At 39.2% G+C, this 27,500-nt stretch overlaps 2 protein-coding genes across 2 annotated transcripts in view; one reads left to right on the forward strand and one right to left on the reverse strand.

The window, feature by feature from the left end:
* Window positions 1–20,944, forward strand: part of LOC138032342 (60S ribosomal export protein NMD3-like) — a 22,313-nt gene extending 1,369 nt beyond the window's left edge. Inside the window, exons 3-16 of the mRNA XM_068880002.1 lie at window positions 290–383; window positions 1,694–1,774; window positions 3,692–3,820; window positions 5,120–5,210; window positions 6,052–6,130; window positions 8,631–8,727; window positions 9,313–9,365; window positions 11,649–11,713; window positions 13,083–13,228; window positions 15,212–15,327; window positions 16,856–16,928; window positions 18,147–18,259; window positions 18,606–18,676; window positions 20,470–20,944. Coding sequence (XP_068736103.1) covers window positions 290–383; window positions 1,694–1,774; window positions 3,692–3,820; window positions 5,120–5,210; window positions 6,052–6,130; window positions 8,631–8,727; window positions 9,313–9,365; window positions 11,649–11,713; window positions 13,083–13,228; window positions 15,212–15,327; window positions 16,856–16,928; window positions 18,147–18,259; window positions 18,606–18,676; window positions 20,470–20,591 — 1,330 coding nt within the window. The 3' untranslated portion in view covers window positions 20,592–20,944. The remainder of the gene's footprint in view (window positions 1–289; window positions 384–1,693; window positions 1,775–3,691; window positions 3,821–5,119; window positions 5,211–6,051; window positions 6,131–8,630; window positions 8,728–9,312; window positions 9,366–11,648; window positions 11,714–13,082; window positions 13,229–15,211; window positions 15,328–16,855; window positions 16,929–18,146; window positions 18,260–18,605; window positions 18,677–20,469) is intronic.
* A 4,724-nt stretch (window positions 20,945–25,668) lies between these two features.
* Window positions 25,669–27,500, reverse strand: part of LOC138032668 (uromodulin-like) — an 11,664-nt gene continuing 9,832 nt past the window's right edge. Inside the window, exon 5 of the mRNA XM_068880375.1 lies at window positions 25,669–26,798. Coding sequence (XP_068736476.1) covers window positions 26,437–26,798 — 362 coding nt within the window. The 3' untranslated portion in view covers window positions 25,669–26,436. The remainder of the gene's footprint in view (window positions 26,799–27,500) is intronic.

Raw genomic sequence — 27,500 nt, forward strand, 5'->3', positions numbered from 1 at the left:
GGCCATAAGGGCCAATTTGCATGGAAACAAAAGAATACTAAAATGACAGCAATTTTGGAATAAGATGTATGCGTACATGTAATTGCCTTCGGTCGAATGTGATTACATTTACTAAACTACAGAATGCAGGGTATTTTTTTCACTGAATAATAATAGCCAGCATCTTGTGGTGTAATAATTAGTAAATGCATTGTTCTGCAAAGGCTTCCAACAAATTTGTGTGTGGCCCTTAATCATGTTACATGTAGTTTCTCTGATTCAAAATTTTAACGCTTCTTTGAACAATCAGGTATTTACAACCACCAAGCCAATGGGTAGCGTGTGCATTGGAATCCAGAGAGCTGTTAGCTCTTTGCTTAAAGAAGCTGAAAGGTTTGAACAAGGTGAGCATTATTAGTAATAAATTAATCAAAGAGTTTGCATTTAACAAATCGAAAGTGGTTCAGGGTTGTCTGTACTCTTATCAGCAACGATATTCGTCATCACAGTGGTCAAACTGTTGCAAGTCTACAACAAATTTTGATCACTGTGATGATGAATATCATTGTTGATAAGAGTACAGACAACACTGAACCACTTTCAATTATTTGTTTTTACCACATCAACGCCAAAGAAAGTGTTTATTTGAGAGCATTACCAAAATCCTAACACAAAGAAAGATCAAGCGTTGTTTATAGCGTGGTTTATTTCCCAAGATGATCATTCCTGATTGGCTATTATACTGCGCGATAAATTGACGTGAGCATAACGCGAACAGCATTCTTATCAACAGCAGCAAATTAGCCAATCAGATGCGAGTACAAGAAATTGTGGTATAATAATTATTTTCTGTTATTCATTACTTCAATAGCTCATAACATAATTATTCTAGACATCATTTATACATGTATGTAAGTTAGACTTGTTCCAGTTATTTCTATCAAACTATTACAGTGCTGGAAATAATTTTTCTTTATTCACAGGACATATGTCCTTTCAAATCTTCATTTTGGTCGGACATTTGACAAATTGGACCGGACATACTTTATTGACCGACAACACCTTGAAGAAGATAACTCAAGATGTGCTGGTGAGATGTTCGGTCATCGTGTCCGATCATAATGTGAAATTGGCCGGACATTTTCAAAATCTGGTCGGACAATGTCCGATGACCGACTGTTATTTCCAGCACTGTATTACATGTACTTAATGAGAAACATTTGGCAGTTTATGCAAGAAGCCTAACAAGTTATTAGACCTGTACACATGTACATAATGATAATGATGACATTGGCAATGACTAGGTGTGGAGACTACATATAAAGTAAATTGAATCAAGCCTGTTAAAATTAAAGGAGATTAAATGTTGGTGTTTGATCAAAGGGGAAAATGGGAGACTCCAGGGACAACCCTTTTGAGCAGTCTGAGTAGAGAACTCAAGGGACAATTGAGAATGATTACAGTTGCATCAATTTCTCACAATCATGTTTGCACTACTTTTGCTCAATACTGTACATGTACGTTGTATGTCAGTGAATTATTGCTGTAAGGTAGAATATTAATTTTGTATCTGGAATAAATTATTAAGAATAATTCTGGGTATTAAATAGGACCACAAACTGCAACACACTGAAACCATGCAAAGGAGAACATGGGGTCCTAATTATTACTACTAAAATCAGCAATAAATTTCAAAGTCTTTTAATGCATTCAGGTGCGTTTAGTTGATGCTGGGTTTGTGTGGACAGAACCTCACTCAAAGAGAATCAAAGTCAAATTGACAATCCAGAAAGAGGTTAGTACTGTTTATTAATTAAAAATTTCCTTCTTCAATGATTACTTTAATTGAAATTTAACCCATGTACCCATTCACTGCTAAAGCGGCCACCATGGATGAGAAATATTGTCTGGCATTAGTAGATGTAGCCCTCAGTCGATCAGGGTTGACCTTGGTTCTTACGCCCTATTGTCGGTCATGTTGCTGTTGGGACAGCGTCTGATGTGGCCGATGAGGCCAGTGCGAGAGTGGCAGTCCTGCTTGCCACATCTGTGTTCAGTCTCTGTCTGGATGCACTGCCGTTAAACAGTGTCTGGTGTTATTAGACAGAGTAAATTCCATAAGTCTAACTCTAAGCAGGCAAAGAGTTAGTTTGAAGGAACAGTCATAATTTATGGACCTAAATGTTGTTGTCCCATTCATTTCATTTCTGGCCCCCATTGGCGAGTAAAATCGAGAATTCTTGCTCTCATCAGGCAAGGGGTTAATAATAATTATTTTAATAGTAGTTTGCCAAACCACATGACAGTGATAGTGTTGTTAACAAATTGACAATGAGAAGTAGATTGGAGGAATGAATGGAAGTGCCATTCCTAGACGCTCCTCTGAGAACATGTTGATAAACTCTGTTAGTATATATTTAAATAGGTGGATAGCATTGAATGTGCACGCTGATTGGCTCCTCAAACTCTGGATATCCTTTTCTATTCACCTCCCAGCAACTTGCGCGGAATTGCACCCAAAAATGTGGTAATCTTTGCAGGAATAAATGAGTTAAAATCATCTGCTTGTGCTATGTTATCTCACTGTCGCTCATGGTCGGTGGCTAATGATGGATAGTTGCTAATTAGCCAAAGCATTTTACAAAATATTCTCTCTTCAATTTCTTTTATATCTGCATATTTTTTGCCATTAACTAGTCTGCACAATGGTTACATAATTTTCCTGCAATTTTTGCATACGTGTAAAAAGTTTGTTTGAAACCAGATCTACCCATTATTCAAGTCCTTGAAAGTTAACTTTGTGGCAACGAAAACTTCCTTTGAGACTCGGGCCACCAAACGAATGCAAGAACAACAGATGAGCAATGATTTCAATAAACACTTTTAATTAGATTACAAGACATGTTTCAACATTCCTATGCCATCTTCAGTTGTACATTGTAAATGTTCATTACCATTTGAATTTTCTAATATGCTGGACAGACAATTGTGTCTTATTTATCTTTTGCTTTCTTTGCCTGCTTTGTTATAGATGTAATAATAATAATTATTAATAACAACCTTTTAAAATTGCTGGTAACTTTCATGAAGCTCTAAACATTGTCTTACCTGCATGTTAGAGCAGCTCCCATTGACAGTCATCACTCTGTATACAGTTTTTTTAAGACTCTTAGAGTTGATCAGGGAAATCGTACCCACACAACCTGACCAGCATACAGAAAAATAGTCCAGACATATAAATCTTCAACACTGGAGACACTTAACATCTTCCTCCAAGCCCCACTTTGGGTGTTGAAGTTAGGGCTTTGCAGGTTAGCCCTAACTGGCCCCTTACATACACCTGTAGACTAACTGCAGTTTGAAATGGACATACATACATACATACATACATGTACATACATACGCTGAACACTCCCGTATATGCTGGGCTTTTCAGGGACAATGAAATGAACCGAGCAACAACAACTTGAAGAATCCCAACTGGCCGGAGACAACCAAGTTGGCTGTTTAAAAATGCAGCCAAGAAGTTGAACCAGAACGTGTCTAGAACCTGTGATCTCCGGCTCTCAAAGCAAGCGCACTACATAATGACTACTGAGCCCATGGTTTTTTCATGATGAAGATTGTGGCATTCTGTGAAAATTTTAAGCTATCTGATCAAGGATTCTTTATCTGCTAAATTAACTGACCAGATTAATTATTTTGCTTTTAGGTGGTAAATTCTACAATCTTGCAGCAAGTGTTTGTGGTGGAATTTGTTGTGCAAAGTCAGATGTGTGATGCTTGCCATCGGCAGGCTGCTCAGGATTACTGGAAGGCAGTTGTTCAAGTCAGGCAAAAGGTATACTATTGATAAGAAGTCAGCTCAGAATATAAAGTGCAGCTGTTGGAGGTGAGGTCAGAAGTTACAATCCTGACCCCAACTCCATGACTTGCACTTACTGTTAATACAGTACCTTGCTCACATTGAAGTGAGTCAGTGATTGAGTGGGTGACACTCCTGACCAAATCACATTACAGTGTGGCCTAAGTTGTTGGCTATTTACCATCTCATATCCGATGCGAGTGCTCATGGAATAATTGTTAATTAAATAGCCTGAATTACAGTCATCAATTTTTGCCTTACACTGTACGTCCTGACATTTAGGCCGCATGCAATGTTGCATACTGTAAATCCAAACCTGCAAACATCAAGTAGTTACTTTGAAGCCACGTACAATGTTATTGGGGTCAGATGCAAGGTTACAATGTAGATCAGACATTGCTAAAATTAATGGGACTTTGTATTGTAATATGACTCCTAGACTTGACACTTGCTTCAAATTTTTGCCATTGCAAGGATTTTCAATAGAATCTAATTATATATTAAGTTTATGGTACCTTTAATGGTTAGAATTTTTTTCAACAGGGACCCTCTATAAAGACTCTTTAATTTGTCAAAATTGATCCAAAACGTTAGGAATATGCCAGCCTATTACTTTTACTGTTTATGCATTTTTTTTAACTGGGCCTTTGTTAGCTTTATTATACCTGCAACTTCTTAATTGCCTGTGAACTTTCAGCTAACCCAGTGTATTTGTTTGCAAAGTAGTGGTGTAAATTGAGTTTGTTGTATTAGCGTATTAGGGCATTGATAATTTATAGTGTAATTGATCATCCAAAAAAACAGCGTAATGGTTAAATATTTAAAGTGAAGTGCACTTTCATTACCTGTCACTGAAAACTTGAACAAGATACATTTGTATTCCTGACAACATTAAGCAACGGTGTTCTAAAAATTTGAAATTTTAGAAAATGATGCATCTGCTTGACCGTTGGCACCTTGCCTTCAGATAATTTCTCAGTTTTCGATGATCATTATGTACAGTGTACATGTATCTCACTAATTCTGGCTTAAAAGGCTGAAAACTGGATTGATGACAGCTGTTTACGTGTAGTCAATTTGCCTTCGGTAGGCACTTGGGCATTTGCTTACCAATTAAAGGCAACAACTACTGTTTGTAATAATATGAAATCAACTGTGTCAAGTCACTGACTTGAAAACAAAATCACTTATTAACCTGAAAGAAAGTAAAATTAATTTGTCTGTTAATGCTCATGGTGAATTGTTTTTGTTTTGTTTGTGCTCCTCTATCCATAGACATCCCACAAAAAGACATTCTTCTATTTGGAGCAGCTGATTTTAAAGCACAATGCACATCAAAACACTGTGAAAGTTAAACAAGAATCAGGTATGTTTATCAGCTTGGACGAGTCGTATTCAATATACAAAAACTGATACAGTCCGTCAAATGATCCATACAGATTGAACAAATCATGAAAATCAGAATTAGTGTTAGACAAATGCACAGAATTGTTGAGCGGAAAGGCTTTTTAGAGGTGATGGATACTTTAATGGCGACATTTTTGAGTGGATCTAGATGTTGTTGTTGTTGATCCTTCACCCCCAAAGCTGCCCTCATCGACAAGTAAAATCACCTGGCGGTTGACAGAGTGAAGTATAAGGTGCAAGTGTCACTCTTAAGGGAAAGGGCATTAACCCATTTGCTCTTCAGGCATTGCAGGATTTCCCAGTTGATGAGTAAAATCGCCTGGCGTTAGACAGAGTAAAATCTGTTACTGTAAGGTCGTGTTCTGTTGGGATCAACCCTTTTTAATTGGTTGGGTTGGTTGGGTTTTTTAGTGTTCTATTCGGAAAAAACTGTTTTTGGTTGGTCTAGTTGATCAACTTTTTCAACCGGCATCAAACTAGGTTGAGATGGTTGAAAAAGCATTGGCAGCGACCGCTGTCGTTTACACGGGCCATTTAAAGTCGGCCGTGGGCTCCTGCCGTGTTGCTTTCCCTCAACTTGTCAACGCAGAGAATTCTGGTAATGACTATTTCCAGGAGTTACCCCGTTTCAACCGAAAACGGTTGCAAAAGTGTTCTATTGGGAAACCTCAACCGCTTCAACCTAAACCGGTTGCGGTTGAAACGGTTGATCCCATTAGAACACGACCTAAGTCTCACTCCCAGGAATCAGTGGGCTAATGCTGTATTTTAGTAACCTTGATTACATGGATGTTCTTTAGATGGAGTGGACTTTTTCTATGCGTCGAGAGCTGATGCTCGCAAGTTTGTTGAATTTCTTCAGTCTGTTGTCCCATGCAGGCAAGTTTTGAAACTACAGATACTGTATATTTATATATGTTACTACCATATAGCTTTTAAGCAACAATCGACTCAACCTTGTTCCTAGGGTCTCAATCAGCTTGAAACACAAACTCTGCCAATGCATAATTATTAGTCCAGTGAAATCCAAGTATTCCAGTGCAGTAATCATGAAATTGCCTAATTTTAGTATTGCTATACATGTAGCACCACAAAGCTCTGTGGTTTGAGATCCTAATGTTCTGAAACTCGGATTCCCAAAATACATATACATGTGCAGTGTATTGCAAAGAAGTTGCTGGATGACAGAAAAACTTTAACCTGGGAAGAAATTGTATGGGCCCATTTCCATTACTAGCCTAAGGGCTAACACTTAGAAGTTAGGGGGAAGTTCATTGTTCAGAGTGTTCAGAGCCTGATTAAACTTAAATCCTGAATTACAGAAAGTTCAATAATGATAATAATAATCATTATTATTATTATTATTATTATTATTATTATTATTATTATTATTATTAAATATTATTATTGTAGTCTATTTTCTGACCAGAAAACGTTTCCACTGTGAAGATTTTTAGCCTCCAAAATTGAAGAGACCATTGTTTTCCTTCAACAGAAAATTACAATCTTAAGGCTTTTGCTGCAGGCAAAATTCAAGCCTGTGTTTGTGTTGAATTGTGGACGAATGTCAATTGGCTTTTCTTGAACAATAATATATTGGGCCCAGGTGGATTACATGAAAACAAAGATACGTGTACATGGAGCACTTAAAATTGCTCTTAAACGGGTAAAAGTATCTCTGTTGAAATATAACTGCTACATGGGCAATGTTTGAATAAAAACCTACCCTTTCTCATTGCATGCACTTGTTTATAGCTGTGAAATAAAATCTCAGATACCCACAGCCTGCTCTTGTCTGACCTTGTTGCTCGATCAGAAGAGCAAGGAGATCTAATCTTGAGATTTGATCAATAGCCCATTTCCAAGTTGCTGCATGCCTCAGTTTCAAACCATTCAAATGGAAATGAGTTGCAAATTGTTATGCAAATCAAACTCATTTCCCTTACAATAGTTGTGCACCAAGACTCGCTTTGAAACCGAGACAAACAGCAACTTGGAAATGGCCCATTCCCACCCTGTTCCATCCATTACAGATGACTAGTGGCTCAGTTGGTTGAGCATCAAACTTTAGTGCAGGAGATCGCAGGTCCAAGCCCCAGTCAGACAAACACCCAGGGTCTTATGAATAACTGAGGAGAAAGTACTGCCTTCATAATTTCATCTGCAAACGAAGACTCTTAGGATAATGACTATAAACCATAGGCCTCATCTCACAACCCTTCCTCTTATTCAACACTGTGTTGGTGAAGTGTCTCGCAGAGAACTGTGAACCACTATGAGAATGATATTTGTTTTTCTGTGCAGACATTCCAACTGTTATTGAAGAAAAATAGGGAATATTTTTTAGCGCCAAAGGTGCGAGCCTGTAGGGAGGTCTGGGGGTATCCCCCGCAGGAAATTTTGCAAATTTAGTTTCTCTCGAGTGGCATTTCCTGCATTTTGACGTAATTTTTGTGGTATTCTATAAGGTTGAAATACTTGTCCGCCATTTTTAGACCTTATGAGTTTGCACACTATCGGGAGTTCAGTGGAGAGACTGGGCGAGAAATTATAGGATAAGAAGGTGTAAGACGTAATTTTTTACACTCAGCTCGCAAAAAATACTTACATGTAAGATAAGCAATTTTTTTTCCTTGTTCTCAGAATTTCATTTAAATGGGGAGAATCTGATAAAAATTGGAACAGCGGGAGGCAACACATCAAATCGGGAGACTCCCGATCAAATTGGAGGCAGTGTGGCCCAGTGGTTAGAACGCTTGCCATGAGATCTGGAGTGCCTGGGTTTTGGACTCGTTCTGACCACTCGTCGAATTTGTTCCTGGTAGTCCCTGCATGGTTCAACTTCTCGGGTGCACTTAGCCAACTGGTTTGTCTCCGGCCAGTTGGGATTCTTAACAGTTGTTGTTGTGTTCTGTTGTTTCGTTCCTTGTGTTTCATAGGCCCTGAAAAGTCCCTATGGGGAGTGGTCATTTAAGTACGTATTGTACTGTATAGGGTTGGAATGTCTGTCTGTGCCCATTTCCATCACTACCTACATGTAGGGCTAATGCTTTATTGGATTACATGGGAATACACTTATAGTGCAATTACAGTACACTCAAATGGATACAGTATCTCTGTAGCTGTGATAGGGGTCTTAAGTTACTGAGCATATAAAAGCACAAAGTACATTTATACATGTACATGTAACGTGCAACATGGAAGAATTACAATAATTATTATAATACTTTCCTTGACAAGTGCTTGAACCCTTTGTTCATACATGTAGTTCGTAGAAACGAAAGTATAATTCTTGTAGTTTTGCACATTGAAACGATACAGCCTGTCGATTGATTAATGCAATTTAGTCTTACAAAGAAATGTGATCTCTTTGTTGCAGATACAAGACCTCTGAGAAACTCATCTCTCATGATGTACACAGCAACACTTACAATTACAAGTATACTTTCTCAGTAGAAATTATTCCTATCTGCCGGGTATGCTGTCCATGCATCTCACATTATTTTAGATAATTACGTGTACTTATTAATACTTAGCACTGAAAAAAAAATAGATGTAATTTGCACTGAGTTATTATTGAGTGCTACCCATAGAGGGCATTCCAGGGCTATTGAATTAAATTCTAAAAGAATGACTTTTGACCAAATAATTTTAAAATCCCAGTTGGTTGAAGGCAAAATACAGCCACTATACGTATAGTTGTCAGAGTAGACTGCAACCAGTCTCTCTCTTCTCCTAATTTTCGTAAGGTTGACCTGTCTATTAAATAACTTTGCAAATGATCATTTCCTTTTTAACATGACATGCAAGTTCATGCATCAGCATTGTTCTCTGCATTTGCATATGTCTGTCTTGGGAAGATGAACGTTAATATTACACTATGTGAGTTGTCTACTAAACAATGCCATACTCGTGCCTACCAGTCTTCTTTATGACTCATGTGGTCCAACTTGTCACACGAGTTTCACAAGAAAGATTTGCATTTGTCAATAAGGTCTAGTCAGGTGCTGCAACGAGTGGGAGAAGTGTTCTCTAATTTTTTATCTGTTTTTATTTTGAAGGAAGAGATTGTTTGCTTGCCATTAAAAGTTTCAAGGTCTCATCGGAATATTAGGTAATTACAGCGTGTCCTGAATGCACTTTGCAAGTTGCTGTTGGTTTGCAAAATTTTGTTAGGAAAAGTTGATTCATTGCACGTTATTTATTTATTATTATTATTATTATTATTATTATTATTATTATTTTTATTATTATTATTATTATATAGATTTAGCCAAACTTAAGGGTTGGGTAAAAAAAGAAGAATCCGTGAATTCTTTAGAATTTTTTTTATTACTGGTATATGTGTCAACACCTGTCATTCCTCCATGATGACAAACAAAGGCGATTGTGTTTTGCATAATTAATTAGGCTTTGGACTTCGATGGGCAACAAGGTAATATATAGATTTAGCCAAGCCTAAAAGCGGAGCTCCCAGGTTACTTATTCTTACTAGCCTTACTTAAACAACGAATTAACGGGATAAAACGATTTTGATATTTTTTGGTTAGCCTTGATGAAAAGCAATGAAATAAAGAAACCCAAACCAAACAAACGATCTAAAACAAGTTCTTTCGTTTCTGCTTTTCTGTTGTAGATCGTCCAGGCATCATTCAACCTTATCAGATTCAAAATTAAAAATCTTCTAAAGATATGCCAAGAATTCCAATGCAGAGCAAAAAGCAGCTCTAAACAAATTAACACTCAGCTTTAAGTTTATATCCCTCCAATGCTTGACTTAAAATAACTGCGTAGCCACCAGTGTGGTCCTAAATACAGCTATACATGTCAAACCTGGATTGAAACCAGCGAAAAAATGCAACAGAAAATATTTTCCAAACCGTTTTCCTGTTGAACACGAAAAGCGTCTACTTTAGATGACGTAGTATGGCCGTGTACAATGTAACCGCGTCGAGCCACAGATCGGCTAGAAAGCATGCGCAAAAAATTAAGCCTTGTTATGTTTGTGTCGTGATTGCGAGAAGTTAACCTGGTTTGAGCCTGTGATCCAGTCGAAAACAAGTACCTGGTCAGCGGTCAACTTGAAAAAAAAAAGCAGACCTCGCTGAGCTCTAATCTTGAGCCCGCAATATAGTCGCTTGATACTGTCCAACAGATACCTCGTTGTGACAGGTGTCAATTGACCGTAACATGGATGTCCAATATCAAAGATGTATGCTGTGTGGCCAACACATCACGCATGCACCGGGTTGGTGTTAGCGTGTGTCACCTGGCTTTTGTTGTTGTTTTTATTTACTTGACACACCGATCTCTTAATGTGATCCACCTTCCCACACGCTTGCCGTGGGAGAACAGTTTTGCTGTTCCCAACCAGCTTTCCACATACATGGCATGTGAAGCTGCCACTAAAAGGGGTGCTAAAAACACCCGTCTGATATGTTAGCTATGCCATGCTGATGTGGCCCGAAAGGCCGAAACAGCTGTCCAAGGCTGCTAATTGACCAGGTGAAATGGTTGTGAGCATGCATGATGTGTTGGCCACACCGGGTTGGTGTTAGCGTGTGTCACCTTGGTTTTTTTGTTGTTACGCTGTAAATGGCTGCCATGTTGGGCATATTGTTTTATTATTATTATTATTATTATTATTATTATTATTATTATTAGGATGTTATGTGCTCAAAGTAATGGCTGGTATGCAAATGTAAATGTTCATCGCTAACCTCAATTCCTCGATGTCATTTTCCAGCTGCCGTTCTAAAAGTGCTTGAAATTGTTTCCCTGATATTTTCCCCATACTTTTGCGAAGGTTTTTCCGTGAAAAATCATTTCCAACAGTCCATCAAAAGCAATTATGTTTGCGCATACGAACCACATAAAGCCCTTCACTGATGTGGCTATTTTTACGATTAGGGCCCAAACTTGAGCCCACGATATGGTCACGTGATACTGGTCACATTGGCATATAGAGAGGGTGGACGGACGGTCGCGTGAATGGCGTCGTAGCTAAAAATAAAGTTTCTTTCATCGTTGGGTTACATATTATTATTGTTATTGTTATTGCTATTGTTATTGCTGCACTTCACCCTAAACTTACTTAAAGGGGCTGTGTCACACAATTTAGCCTAATAAGCTACTGCGACCTGGCACCCCAATCAAGTGATCCTTTTAAAAAGACTAAACAGGGAAGGGGGAGGGGGGGGGGGGGGGGAGTGATCCCTTATTATAATTGTTATTTTCATTTTTGCCTTGCCAAATCTTTCATTTAGACGCTAAGAAAAGCGATCTTTAGGTTGGTGTTTAATTCTTCTGAGTTGGATCCCTCGTTTTTCAACCAGAAAGATGCTATGTTTTTTTCTTTATTTTTAACTTCCTGGTTCTTTTGTCTTGTTCCTTACAGTCAAGTCGTAATCTGCAATAGAGTCAGTACAAATTTACAGTTCATTGATCCAATGACTTTACAAGGTACGTCTTGCAATCAGTGACTCTGGTGTACATTTTCAAAGCATTTTTCACGGTAGTTAGATGTTTGATGTCAGTGACAGATGTTAGAAGTTTAAAAATTGTTCAGTTCAAGCCTCACACGTATTATGTTCTTGGCGACCCAAAGTGAAGAAATTAAACAAGTGTCACTACAGCTTCGTAAACCTTGAAAAATTGGTTGACTAAATTATCTTTAACACAGTTTCTAGCACAATTGGTTGTTGACTTGTAGACTCAAATTGAACTTTCTTCGGCATTTAACAACATTTGAATACGTAATAGTGTATGCTATGAATTATTTGTCGACGGAAAAAAGATGTTACATGTAGGTAAATGAAGAGGCATAAGAAACCCCCACCTGTTATAACCACTTGTTTTCGGTCCATTGCTCCACCTTTCTTTTCCTGTCAATTTAACAAATAGATTCCATGTTTCCGTGCGTCTGTACAGTAATAGGTTGATTTAGCAACAGAACGGGAACATCAGTGGCGACGTTGAGCGCAGCAAAACTACCAATGAGAATTTAGAATAGAGAAGAAAAGATTGGAGTGTATTCTATTCTGAATTCTTATTGGTGTTTTTTTCTGCCCGCACCGTCGCCACTGACGTGCCCGTTCTGTTGCCAAATCAGCCTAATAATATCGCAAATGACGTCAAAATGTCTTGAGAAAAAAAAAGCGGCGCACGAGGCGATGGCCAAATGTGTCACTGATGTTTTTGCCACATTTTGACGTCTTCTTTTATATGATAAGGAATTAAACGGGTTTTTTTTGTGGTGACGTCAGCTATGCTTCTGTCCTCTAATAGATCATAGATGAGAACCAATCAAAAGGCGTGTATTATTGAGTTTATTATATAAAGAAAAATTCTCAGCTTAAACTTAAAGGGGCGTTATCACGCTGTTTTGGTTGTATTCTGAAGGCTAAAAAATGTGTCTCAATACAGTTGACACTTGAATAGGTTTAGCATTGTCTCAACGCTCATCAGAATCAGCGTGCACTTGTTTGGCGCGTTCATGCCAATGGAATAGGAAGTTTGTGAATGGTAGTGTGTGTAGTACTGACAGACAGTATGACAGTGCGACGCGCCTTACGGTGGCCACCTCACAAAGTTGTTTACAAATTGTCCGCCAATCAGGATGTGTGAACTTGATTGACAGTCACGCCTCCTAGCAAAGTTCGCGCAATTGTAAGTTGAACACCGTGCGGTTGCATGGGTTGTTGAGTTGACGTATTTGCACGTAATTGTCAAATGTGAAAGTTTGTTGGATGGCCACGGTAAGGCGCGTTGCACTGTAAATTTTATTTTCTCAAGTATTAATTAATTCGATGTGTTTTTCAATTCGTTTTAGGTGTAGAAGTAACACCAGCAACATATTGGCGTTTTCCTTTTATAATTTTATGCACTTACAAAAAGCTGACTGAGTTTATGATTCTCCAGATCGAGCCTGTTGATCCACAGTACTCAAGGGCATCTAATACCATCCTAAGTCAAAGGGTAGGTTTGCTCAAAACCACCACCTTTTTTATTCATTGCGTTGTATGAACTAACTCTTATTTAAAAAAAGATACTGGGAATGAGCGACAAAAGGCGCAAAATATTGGGTCAAATATCAAGCAGCCCAGGTCTTAACACAAAGATGCAGAAGAAGATGCGGGGTGCCTTCGGCATATGAGGATGATTGGTCAAGGGAGATCAACGGTTCTTAAAAACGACATTCCCTCCCCACGCTGGTCGAAGTTTCTTTGCAAGGGCTAACGCCCAGGATTGATCAGTATGTAAATTCACCTCTTAATTTCAATTCACTGACAGGTAGACAAGTATTGGGAATGAAAATCATTATCATCTTAAGGGTATGATCCTGATACAACACCAATTTTCATGACCGGCCAAGGAAGAAATCTGCGGAAGCAGTTAGGAGAATGAACTTTTAGATTATAGGAATCAAAGGGTTAAACTGATCTTACTCTGTCTACCAATTGACCGTGGCTTTGTTGAAGAGATGATATTTTTTCATTGGTGACTCGGGGCATACTTGGAAAAAATCCGAGTATTCGACCTCCTCCGAGTATCCCCGAGTCACCAGAAAAAAATATATGTGACCCCATCATTTCATCTTTCGGGTGATTAATTCAATTCAATAGGCCAGCTTCGTATTCTCTTGGTTAGACTGGATCTAGCATGAAATAGAGGCTTCTGCACGGGAAATAATTTGCATGTGAAAAGATTCCCTGCATTAACATCCATTTCATGCTCGATCCAACCCAACCGTTAGAATATGGAACTGGCCAATAGGCTTTGTTGTTTCCAAGACAACCGCAATGCTGCATGGGTGCCTCTACAGTTTGGGTCTTTGAATTTGACTTGTGTGTTGTACTTAAAGCCCCTCAGCTTTGTTACTATTCTACTTAAGAGCTCGGAGGTCCATGTCATAGTAGGGAGTTTTAGCAGCTACGACGGCTACAATAATGTAATTAATAAGAGGGAAAATAATCGTGCTGCACGTGCAGAACGCATTTTAGTTGCTTTGCGAAACAACGTGAAACGACCATAACGTAAAGTTTTGACAACGGAACGAACATACAACTGTGAATCGTTCATTCTCCATCTTTATTTCGAATATGCCCAAAGGAATCGGGTTATAGTATGCTTCGTCCATATTGTACAACGTGAACAAGGTAGAAAAACAACGAAAAACAATCTCACAAAGTTATATTTGGAAGTGACGTGTTGAGGTAGCCGGTGTCAGTGCTAAAACTAGTGATCGTCTTTTACAACAGTGTTTAAAATTACCATTAAGTGATTGCTGTGGAACATGCGTTCGAGGCATTTCAAACTGTGATTTGGTTCAATGCAAAGAAACCGGTTAGATCTGAGTAAATTTCTTGCATTTTAGCTTCTGATATTAAGCAAGTTCTCGAAGGTGAAAAATAAGTTAGGTTGAGGGAATTGTAAAGGATTTATGATAGACATGTACCGTTCATGGTTTTCTGCAAACGCCAATCTTAATGTGAGTTTCGCGATTGTATTAGTGTTACGCGTGTGCGGGTGGTATTTTCAGTGTAAAGCGGTGGGCTAATTAAGAAATCGAAAGTTGTTCAGCGTTGTCTGTACTCTTATCGACAACGATATTCGTCATCGCAGTGGAGTGAGTCCACAACAAACAGACAACGCTGAAGCACTTTCGATTTGTTTTTTACCACAATATTACGCCAAAAAAAGCCTTTTTCAGAGCGTGACCAAAATCATGACACGAAGAAAGAGCAAGCGTTGTCTATAACTTTCTCGCAATTATGATTGGTTTATTTTCCAAAATGAGCGTTCCTAATTGGTTATTACATTGCGTGACAAATTGACGCGTGCATGACACGTACTGCGTTGTCTAGACTCGTATCGACAACGGAAAATTAGCCAATCAGATTGCGAGATTACAAGCAATTATGGCAAAAAAACTAATTTTAGCTTATCCTTGTTTCTCAGCATGTATTGGCAGATGCATGGGTCGCTCGTATGCAGGATCTTGGAGTGAATGACACCCAATATCATTGTCGAACACACTTGGGCCACTTGTTAAAGACTGGAGATACTGCTCTGGGGTATGAAATATTATTATTACTTATGGGAAGAAATTAAAGTGCGTCTGTGATAAAACAAATCACTTCCTTCTTATCTTCAGATTTTGAAGGTGTTTGCTTAATACCTGACGGGCAAAATTTTGAGCTTTAGGGTTTTGGCAATTGTCCCGCTATACTGCTAGGACTTAAATTGGCGAAGTGGTGCATTCTCACTACATTTTGTAGCAGATAACAAGCGTTAACTCCAGTAAAGGAAATAAGAGAACAGTATCTGCAAACTGAGTTATCCGTGACTTGATTTCTCGCTAGTTTAAAAAGCCTTTTTCACCTTTCCAGATAGCCTCTTGCTGTCGCCCTCATCCCCCTGTTGGCCGTGTATGTCCCCAGGCAGGTTTGCGGGGCCTTTATATGCCCTGCCTGGCTTTATTCCTTTATTCACCCACTTTTCGCAAGTCCACTCCCATCTCCCCTTCATCGACACTGCCAAACACACCTACCTCAGTTTACTTTACGCCCTACGCAAAATTTTCACCCGTACCTTTTTAAGCTCCGATCAAACGTGAAATGTTTGTTGACCAAACACGATCAAACTTGTTTGTTGACCAAACAGCTCCGGTCAAACGTGAAATGTTTGGTGACCAAACACGATCAAACTTGTTTGTTGACCAAACAGCTCCGGTCAAACTTGAAATGTTTGGTGACCAAACACGATCAAACTCGATGTTGACCAAACATTTTGTCGTTTGGCCACCCTGTTTGACGCTGTTTGATTGTGTTTGGTGAAATTTGCAAGCCATCAAACACCCGATCAAACAACGTCAAACACCGCTATTGTTCTCGTGTTTGTTCATTTGGCCAACTTCACAGAGCATCTTTGGCGCGCGCATGCGTATTGCGATGCAGACATAGCCCGAAAAAGCCCGAAATCCTTTCGAACTCAGCTGTTGGGTGCTTAGTTGATGGTTCCTTTGATAGCGTTTGGTCATGTCATCAAACACGGGGAAAGTTTGGTCACCAAACATGTTTTACGTTTGACTGGAGCGTTAGTAAGGCATAGAGTGGCTATTATTATATGGAGGAGAGTGTTTAAGTGGGAACTAAACCACTCGTAGATTCCATACGCCACTACGTCTGGGACCCGAGTGGCGTATTTTCCGTATTTCACCTTTGTGAGTGTCGTATCGTTCAATGACGTCAGGATTCCCGCCTTTTTTTTTCCCGCCTTTTTTGTAAAGCCCAGTCGTATTTGTAAAACTTGACTACTTTGAAACCCAATAAAATCGGAAATATTCAATATTTAGTCTCCATATAATAAAAAGAACATTACACGTTGGCTCGAAGATATGAATTTTATGTTCTCCGGGCAAGAACAATATGCCACTCGAACATAAAATTCATATCTTCGCGCCACCGTGTAATATCCCCTATTTATGCAAGTGTGAATTAATTACTATTTTGTGAAATTATCGTATAAAACACTCACTGCAGTTATAGTGAGCTGTATCGTGACTTGCAAACGTTGACAAAGCCTTTGTGGTGATTCTGTTAGGTTTGATTTTACCAGTTCAAACATCAACGATGAGAATTTGAATCGAATGAGCTCTGACAGAATCCCGGATGTGGTATGTGTTGTTCAGTGTTCATTTTAAGTGATAGTGGTCACAGAACTAAGTGAAGTGGGCACTCCGCTGACCCGGATGCTCGGTAGATTGAGCAACAACCAAGGTCCAAAATAGTTTACAGTGCTGCTTTCGTAAACAGATTTGCAAATGGTTGTACTCGAGTTCATTGTTTTCTCGTATAGGCACGATAAACCGGAAGCCCCAGCACTTGCTTGTATTCTCTTTTGAACATTTAAGAACCGAACAATTGTACGCAGTGTCAGGCGCAGGTTTCCTGGTGCTGTGGTCTGGCCTCAGGTGAGGAACCCTCGTATGGGACCTCAAGAATCAAACCGGCCAAATTGCAAAGAGGAAGAAAGTAAATCCCCTACCTGGTGATTCTTTAGTGAACTCATTTTACCCTAGACAGCGTCAAAATGCTTCATGATGCCCCATTTGCCAATAGGCGCGCTGAGGCTACAATCTTGGACTAAACTGTTGAGACAGTAGAGACCTTTAGCAACGAATTTTTCGGGCAATACCGCGAACCGCGAACCTCGGGAAATCACAGTCTGTGGTTCGAGTTTCAACTTCAAAACGCCTTTCTTGCGGTAAGTGATTTACGGCAGCGTTTTATAGCCAGAGATCAATCAGACCTCCCGTTTGACCATATCAGTCATGTTGTTACATCTGTTTCTATCTATTGGGAACAATTTTGAAGATAAAATATAAGTTTTGGGAGAATTTGAGCTCTTTGACTTGAGAGCAGTTGTAGCAATGAAATATCGTAGATGGCGGCGCCGATGTGCATAACAGGAACGGCTTGCTAAAGTTCAAAGTCGAGCTAACCTCAAACGGCAAACAACTAAAGTTTGCGGTTTGCGGTTTGCGGTATATGCCGAAAACTTCGGTGCTAAAGGTCTCTGATCTAGACTAATCTTCACACAAGTTCGCCTTCGTGTTTACACACTCCTACTTACACTCCCCTTTCCACTCCCCTCCCCCCTCAGTCAATGTAACTACGTATTGTCTTCTGTCCTACAGTATATTAACCGACCAAGATAAATCATCATTGAGTTTGGGGAGAGGGGAAAGGGCGGCTTTTAAACGGATAATTTTGTGGGGTTCCCAAAATGTCTCTGTGTCTCAACAGGTTTTTGTCCAAGATTATAGGTGAGGGTGTAGATTTGTATCTCGCGGGAGTACCTGTTGACTAAATACATTTGGCTCACCTTTCAGATATTGGTGAAGAAATCCTATGGTGACAAGAAGAAGCGACGGAAAAGAAGGAACTGGAAGTTGAAGGGTCTTAACAAGGAAATGAATGGCATTGATCAAGACAACTTATACAGGTAACTATGGTGATACTGACACTTCATGGTTTCGCATTTTCTTGATAAATATACAACTGACTCATCACTGCAAATATATCTTTTTAACCAGTGATAAGTTTTTAATTGTAATTATTATTGTTGTTATTATTATTATTATTATTATTATTATTATTATTATTATTATTATTATTATTATAGTTTATCATAGTTTTATTATTGTAAATATTATAGGACATAATTCAGCCTATTGGCTGCGACGTTTTATATAAATAAACTATCTATCTATCTATCTATATCATCAAACTCACCTAGTAATTACATTCCTACATGCTGATATCCTGAAAATTTTGTTTACAATTTCCAGGGATTATGATGCATTCTTGGGTGATCTGGAGGAAGACAAAACTTACCGGCAGAATGTCAACATATATGTGGGTTAGTAAGACTTACTGCTGCCTAATTTGACTTTATATTTTTAACTATTTTAGATAAAGATAAGGATCAAAGTGATCTTGGGAAGGGGATTGCTTTGTAATGGAATTTTTAGTTGTTGGTACTGTCACCTATGTCACCATTTCCATTAGTAGGGCTAACGCTCACATGGTTCATATGAGGTAGAAACCTAGCACTTCACATTACACTCTAATCAGTTAACTCTGTTGAAACATAGGAGCTACACGGGCAACGTTTGTAAAAACGTAACCCTTCCTTGTACTTGTACATGTTCATTGCCGTGACTTAAACATCTTTACTTCCCACGGCCTGCTCCCGTCTGACCTTGTAGCTCAGTCGGTAGAGCAGCGGTGATCTGACCCGGAGGCCGTAGGTTCAATTCCCACCTTGGTCAGAGTTTTTCTCTGTCCTTGTGTGGGCCCATTTCCATTAGTAGGGCTAATGCTCACATGGTTCATATGGGGTAGAAACCTAGCACTTCAAATTACACTCTCATCAGTTAAGTATGTTGAGAAATGAACGTAACATCCAAACCAAAGTCTAAGCATTTGCTACCGATTTCCAGCAATAAGGTAAGTGTAAAGGTTAGCGTTATTTTTGGCTTAGGGTAAATGCAGCTGTTTATCCTTACTTGAAGAGCAGTATTTTCGGGACAATTCGTGTCGTTACTTGTTCGTATTCCGAGACACGAGTGATGTTGAAGTTGGCGAGAAGAGCAAGGGGACACGTACCCTGCGAGCAGAGTCTCTTTCGATCTTTCTAGATAAGTCGGGAAGAGGAAATTAGTAGACTCTGCTCGCCGCCTCTACATTATTTGATTTGCCTCTCATCCAAAGAATTGGATGAGTCAGTCCAGTTTCTACTGTCAAACCTGCCTTTTTTTTGCGCATGATCAATCGCCACGCGTCATCGATATTTTGAAATTTACGACAGCGTGGCAATTTTAACTGTTAGAATTCCCATGAGTTTTTCCTATGTGTATCGGTTACAGAAACTTGTGTGACAGAAACCTATAAATTTTTCAGTAAAAAAATGAAATGGCATTTTAAGAGTATGGACTATCTTGAGTTTCCAATGAAATGATTCCTTGATTGTTGTGTGTTTGCCAGAGTTGTTGGAAAATATCCCGACTGTTTGTTTTCGTTTTGTGCTTTTGTGGCTACAGGTCACGCATGACTGACACCGAATACATTTAAATTTTTAACGCATGCTCAATGCGAAATGTGGAGGCTGCGAGCAGAGTCTACTTTCCTCTTCCCGAATTATCTAGGAAGATCGAAAGAGACTCTGCTCGCAGGGTAGGGGACACGTTGTGACGCTTATTGAAGTTCGCTTGTATCACGTAGGCCATTTGCGAGTTGATGGCTGCCTCCTCTTCGAAACGAGTCTAAGTGCGAAGTTTTTGTGATGGTAATTATCTCTACTTTACATATGAATGAAAACTAATTTTCCTAAGAAAAACTTCAGACTTAAACTCGCTTTGAAGAGAAGGCAGACATGAACTCGGAAATGGCCTAACGTCTGGTAGTGTTGGTGTTCTGGACATTCATGTCATATCCGAAAGACCCTGAGCATCATGTTGTTGCAGCAATTTTCATTACGTCTTGGATGCTTAGGAGACCCAGGATTGAAGGGGTATATGGTTGAGTGGGTCATGGTGGTATACCACGGTGAATCTGACATTCAAATATTCACCAAATGTGTACATGTATGGCGTTGTGGTTTACCGAGAAGTAGCATCAGTTTTATTCTGGTTTGACCAAATTCTTGTTCAGATCGTGATTACAAAGGAGCTCCTGAAGATGATGATGACGAGACTCCTAAGATAACTCTCCAGGAGATGTTGGAGGACTTGCATCTGGAGGAGCCTGACTCAGCCAGCGTGATGACTGAATAAAGGACTTTATTTCATCTCTTAAGATCCCATCACAGGCAGTTGATTAAGTAACGCAATTTCGCTGTACTTAAAATTACGTTAAGTTGTGAAAAGTGACCTCGAGGTTGTGGGACTTAAAGTAAGGCTTTGAATGTTTTTACTTCCTGTGGGCCTCGAGAAGTTGTTTTTTGCGTAAGACTGAATCTTATGTCCAAACTGGACTAAGGCCCAGTTGAATCTCAACCAGTAACTGGCGGGAAAACCGAATAAGGCTCCTTGAAAAAGTGGTGTTAAGCGGAGTGCTCATAGCTCATGAAACAAACTGAATGCCAAAGGCGCACCAACGAGCAACAGCATTAAACTTCTGTTTACCAGTCCTTGCCAATTTTGCTTGAGCCCCCCCCCCCCTCCTTCATCCGTGTTGAATCAAAGTTGAATCGATGATGAAGGAGTTTAAAAGCCTTTAAACGTCTTTGCTTCAACGACCATTCGATATTTCTTTTTTCGTGAATGTTGAATGAAGTTGAAGCCGTCCCCCCACCCCAATCCCCTTCAACATTTTTGGGTATGTGCGTGCGTACTAATCGGTCTCAATGGCGTATCCGTATCCGTGGCAACAACAGCGGCTGCAGCTTGGGACTGAATATCAGGCTTCTCGTGAAGCCTTGCTGAATCAAATGTCGGTGACGTGTTGCAACTGTTTGCCTACCCCGTATTTTTCAACATCTGTCAACAAAATCAAACGGATATTAAAGCAAATGCTGAAATCGTTTGCCCGGGCCGTGATTGAATTTGACTGTACGCACATTATAACCTTATGATTATTTTGGTCAGTGTTGACAAGAAAACCGCCGGAAATCCGCCGGAAATCCTTAACGTCAAATTTTGAGAGTTTCGATGAAGCTAACGTTAACAGAGAGTCAACGTGAGTTCATGAAGAAATTTGCAGCAAGGAGTCAGTTTTGAACTCTATAACCATGATACCTAATATTTCCTCCTTTGACATTCCGGAAAACGGTTTTGGGTACTATTTTTTCCACAAACAACTTATGTCGAACAAAAACGAGAAGAAGATTTCACATATACGGCAAACGCGAAAAATGCCTACTTTCACGTAGAAACTGCAAGCAGCAGCTGGCAAACGTATAAAATGGCAGGAAAATCATGGTCACGTGGTCATTTTGCCGTTCGCTTTTGACGTAAACTTTAACTTCGAGGGAAACTGAGAAAGGTTCTATTTATGGTTATTATTTAAGCATTATAGGACTTTTTCCGTGTTAACATAGCCTCCTCTAAACACGAGGGGAGTTGGGAGAAATTGAGACAGTTATGCAAACTCGAGACACGGTCGAGGGTTTGCATAACTGTCGAGAATTTCCCAACTCCCCAAGTGTTTAGATGAGGCTATGTAAACACGGAAAAAAGTGCTCGACTGCTTTTATAAAATATTTCTCAAAAATAGTTCGACAAATGAAGGAAAACGCTGTTTTTTGTTTTTGCTTCTTGATTGTAACAGATTTTCTTGATACACGCTCATATTTCCTACCAGCCAATCAAAACGTGCGTCTGACAACACATAACCAATAAAAATTCGTGTGATGTCACAGCCGTGTGTACATACTCTCATCTAAACACAGCTATTGACCCATGAGAGTGCGCGTACTATCCGAATTATTTTATAATAACCTTTTCATTCCCATGATGTGAACGTTCTCGTGACTAGTACCGTAGATTTTGGCTAGTGATGATAATTCAGAGTTACATCAATATAGTACCCTGACATTGTATTGAGACTGTAAGCTGAATTTACACACTGATCAATCGTGGGAATCAGAGGGTTAAGGAGATTTGCATCACCACGTTTTTGTCAAACGGATATCAGGGAGCCTAAGCACGTGACGTTTTGGAGACGCGGATGGCAAGCCGAGGTGAGCAGTTTTCTCTTTTACAGTGCAACGCGCCTTACCTTGGCCATCCAACAAACTTTCACATTTGACAATTACATGTAAATACGTCAAGTCAACGACCCATGCAACGGTGTTCGACTTACAACTGTGCGAACTTTGCAAGGAGGCGTGACTGTCAATCAAATTCAAACATCCTGATTGGCGGACAATTTGTAAAAAACTTTGTTAGGCCGGGTGGGCACAGTAAGGCGCGTCGCACTGTAATTTGTATTCACATAACCACATTTAATTTTCAGAGTTTATTTTCTTCATTAGAGATGACAAGTTTCAAAATCTGGGAGACTCTACTAGTAGTCCTGGCATACGAAATGTTCACTTCTTTTCCGTTCGCGTCTCCAAAACGTCGCATGCTTAAAGCTCCTTAATTGTCAGGCTGAAATTTGCGTTTTGCCAAAAATGAAAGACAGTTGTTTCATTTCAGCTCGTTTCTTGCCTTTATCTACAGGTATCGAGAAAACTTGTGATAAAAGATTTTAAGTTGTGTTTTGCCCACATCATCTGTTGTTTCAACAAATCGGGCTAACGTAGATTTGCTTGGATATTCTAGTGTTGTCCTGTGGTTTTTTGAGGCTGTAGGGGCATCTTGCCTCTATATTGGACAATGCTATCATTTTCCAGTCAGCCCAGAATAAAGTGCTGAATATTGAAAGTGCGTTGCATAATGAGCTCTCTCTGAAAATTTGAACACGATATACCAGGTAATCATTGACCAATGATTCTTTGAAAGGTAGAAATTTTACAAAGAATGTATGGCATCATTTGCGCTTTTGCCACCCAAGATTTTATCGATATTTGATGGCTAATAACTCGTTATATCGCAAGCTTAAAATTGGAGAGTTAACTAAGTTTAACAAGTCAGGGTTTTCGTTTGAGGCCGGAGAGCGGACGTTTCGTCCGGTCGTTTCCCATTCCATGTCCGATACTTTGATGCCAATATTTGATGGCTTTGTTATACTTTTTATTATAGTTTTTGTCGTAGTGCACTTTATACCTCATTCTATGTCATCGAGGCTGTCTGATGGAGTGAGTGAGTAAGTGTAAGATTTGTAGGCCTGCAGCGCGTGCATGATTTACGAAACTAATGTACGGTTTTCTTGAATCACAACAATTCATGTATGTTTGCGCCCCACTTGTCGCCTTTTTCCTTTCTTAATTTTCTTAACGAAAAGAGAATGAAAACTGTTTGAGTACATTATTGTCAAATTAAATTCTTAAATGTCTTAAATCGAAATCGCTCTTTTCACGTCAACGGAGATGTCACGCAAGCTCACATTTCACAGACATTCTGCAGGTCAAATAAACAAGGAAAAAATTTACCAGTCAACCATAATATTTTTACTCTCAAAGACCAGGTCAACTTCTCTGCCTGCATTGAAAAAAAGTCAATAGAGATTTCCTCGCAACGGAAAGAAAATCAGTAGAAAACTATTTTTATCTTTATAATTGCGATCGATCAGCAAAAAATGTAGATTGCATCAGGTTGTTTGTGTTGTAAATTCCCAGCACTGTGCTCAAAAAATTTTTCCAGTGTTAGAAAAGATGAGCTCTTCTGAATCAAACGAAACATTAAAAAATCGCAACGTAGTTGTTACATATGTAAAAATCTTTTAGTCATCGATTGTAAGTGTACGTTCGGCAACACTAACTAATTTAATTTTGCTGATTGGTAAACATGTAGATTATATCGGCTAGTCTGTGTCTGTTGATTTCACTGATAGCCTCTTTCTTCTCTTGTAATTTATTCATGCAATTTTTCGCTCCGCTTTTCTTTTAAAAAAATGATATCTGTATGACAAAGAAGCGGAAGTCGCCTGTGTGTTAGGTGAAAGGGGAAACAAAGCTGAAAAGCCTTTTCAAATCCCAACCTATTCTCTACCTTGAATTAACGATTATCGTTAATTGTTAATTTGCCCTGAATGTACTATTATCGTTATTTTAGAACACTGAAAGCTTGATATGGACTATGGGAAATGAACATGTTTCTTTTAAAAGGGAACCCTAATGTCTGGACTCGCAGGACTCGAACCTTGGAACGTGTCATTAATAACCCCTTCCCTTAACCACTAGACTACCACATCACTAACTGCGAGGATGTCATTTTTATTAATGTCAATAATTTTTTCTTCCAAAAGTGCCGCTGTAAACGTGTATTAGCACCCACTAAGGAGCTAGCTTACACAGTGAAAACTGTCGGTTACCAAACTTCAAGAGAAAGCTAACCATTTTAAAATCAAGCTTTAGACTTAACCATTATTCAGCAATGATTTTATATATATACTAATTAGTTTTGGTAAATAATCGGCACATTTTTAGTCAGTTGATCTTTAGTGGTAAGTGGATAAAAACAGTTCCTTCGAAGTGGGTGCTCCAGGTTCAAATCCTGTCCAGGGGCTGGTTTTACTTTTTTCTTTTTATTTGCTACCACAAGTCCTGGGATACAGTGTCCTAAATTAACGATAGTAGTAAATTGAAAGCAAATTAACAATTAATGATAATAGTTAATTTAGAGAAGAGAACATGTTGCAAATCCTCCTGTCATTTAACAGCCGCATTGGAAAATAACTGGGTGAAACACGAAAATAAACAGGTCTGTTGGAAGCGTGCTTGAATTTCAACAAATGAGCCCCAAACTCGGCAAGAATTTGTGGCGCTGATGAGTAATAAAGCAGTTTCTATTTCTTAAACGATAGAATTACCTGGTGATAAATAAACTCGTCTGGGAGAGTAGATTTTTGCCTTTGCAGAAAGAATGGTCAACCTCAAGAGTTGGACGATTGTGATCTCTGTGTTGAATTCGCACATTTCTTGACGACTTTTATTACACTTGAAAGAAAAAAAAACTAACAAAACAACAATCCGATGTCTTGCCGTCAATATGCCACAGATGTATCCAGTTGTTGGTAACACGCTAGGTAACTGTATCACAGGCGGCCACTGAAATCGATGTCACTTTCGATTTTGCGATTTACTTGTGCAACCAAAAGAACAATAGAAGTTAAAGGTAGCAAAAATCTCCCAAAATGTTTTCGCTGATGGTAACGTTTTATATTCGCGGCATAAAATTCATGTTGTTTTCATTTTGCAACTTTTGTTGCTGATGGCAATTTTCTTATTCTCGATCGACACTTCTAAAAACTTCCTTGCGCCTTTCCTCAAAACTGTGTATCAATATTTATTTTGCATAAAGCAGGCTAACAAAATCTGTTCCATGCTTGGCTCGCATTTTGGTGCTTTGAAATGGAATGTTCTGTCCTGTGTTTCTGGAAGCAAGTCTTGTATGTTGACGTGTCCCATCCAGATACTAACCCAGCCGGAAAAGTGAACTTTTGTCGCGGAAACTCAGACGCTCAGAGTACACGCTTATTTGCTGTGAAAAAGAAGTTGAACTTCATGTCAGCCTCGAAGCCAATGTTTCGTGATTCCCATTTATTTTCTTGTATTTTACATATTACGTCCTTGAAAACAAAACGCAGCTCAGGTGACAGTTATGGAATAAAGCAGTGTCAAGTTACTGCACTACTACACGTACGCAATGCGTACCTATTTTTTTACCTACTTTATATAAAGATAATTTGAATGAGCTCCAACATTTCCTGGGAAACTGATTCTTGGGTTCCAGAAACACTGGGAACAGCGTTTCTGAGTGTTCCATTTTAAAAATTTCCTGGGAGGGCATGCCGTCAGACCCCCTAAATAGGGTGCCTTGCTTGCCACATGGCACGTATGGTGCTTTCAGAAATATGTCCGGTACTCTACAGAACTGTGGAAAACCCTGACAAGTTCATCTGTAAAATTGCATAATGCCTTCTCTGAGCAAACTCACATGTTAGTGAAACGAAATGTAAACAATGACGGCAGCAAAGATTCGTCAACAGGGCCTTGACTGATTCAACAAGAAGCTAATCACTTCCACAGTAACGCGCCTTACAGTGCGTCTTTTTCAACCTGTAGACAAAGTACGCACCACAGTTACGTACATCAATTGTTTTTTTTTTGTGACAGCAATTAGAATATCCATGAAAGCAAGCCTCTCTTTGTACAATTCCCTCTTGAACGTTTGGATGTTTGCCAACCATCCAGCCGGTTAGGTCTGTGTTACATCTGTGAGTTGGGGGACAGGAAGTTGCCATTTGTTTTCCAGCCTGGCCTTGAAATCGATACCAGTCTTCTTTGAGATTGTTATCACATTTTGCCCTTCCCCAGTAGCGAACATTCCTATCCAAAGTTCTCATACTAATGTAGTTTCTACATTCAGGAGCGGCTGTGGAAGGAAAATGTTCTATCAATCCTTTGCTTGATAGAGCCTTTAAATTTGTGTTAGTAAAATGAATTAGGCATTCAAAAAATACGTCGATATCCCCATTATGAAGGAGCCATTGCTTGCAAACAGGCTCGGTTCTATATCTCTCGTTGCAGGGGACTGAGAACAAGGTTTTTACTGAAAGGCTCACTCTTACTTGTTATTCATTACTTCGCGAAATAGATCAGCGGTAAACAAACAAAATAACTTTCTCAACCCAGTTGATCAATTGTTTGCTTGTGTTTATCCGGTGGATGGCGTTATCCACCTTTTGAACAACCGAGGCTTGACCTTAATGCCAAACCGCCTAATTATGTATCTGATATCCAGGATTTCCTTCAGCTTATGTCAATTCCATATGGGTTGGGAAGAGACTATCATTTTGTGTAAAACCTCTGAAAGTGTTTCAAGGCGTTTTGGTAGATGGCATGTAGTGTCAATCCCATGTTAGGAGGCAATCGCTTCATAGACCACCAATGTGGCCTGGGTTCGATCCCCAGACTTGGCGTCATATGTGGATTGAGTTTGTTGGTTCTCTACTCTTCTCCGAGGGATTTGAGGATATGAATTACTTGAGTTGTGTGCAGTGTCCCAAATTATTGCCCCAGGGCTAAATGCAATTGACAAAGTTCATATCTCTATTCGCAACTAGAAAAGGACCAA

Source organism: Montipora capricornis, chromosome 14 (assembly GCF_036669925.1).
Source record: "Montipora capricornis isolate CH-2021 chromosome 14, ASM3666992v2, whole genome shotgun sequence".
Classification (NCBI taxonomy): domain Eukaryota; kingdom Metazoa; phylum Cnidaria; class Anthozoa; order Scleractinia; family Acroporidae; genus Montipora; species Montipora capricornis.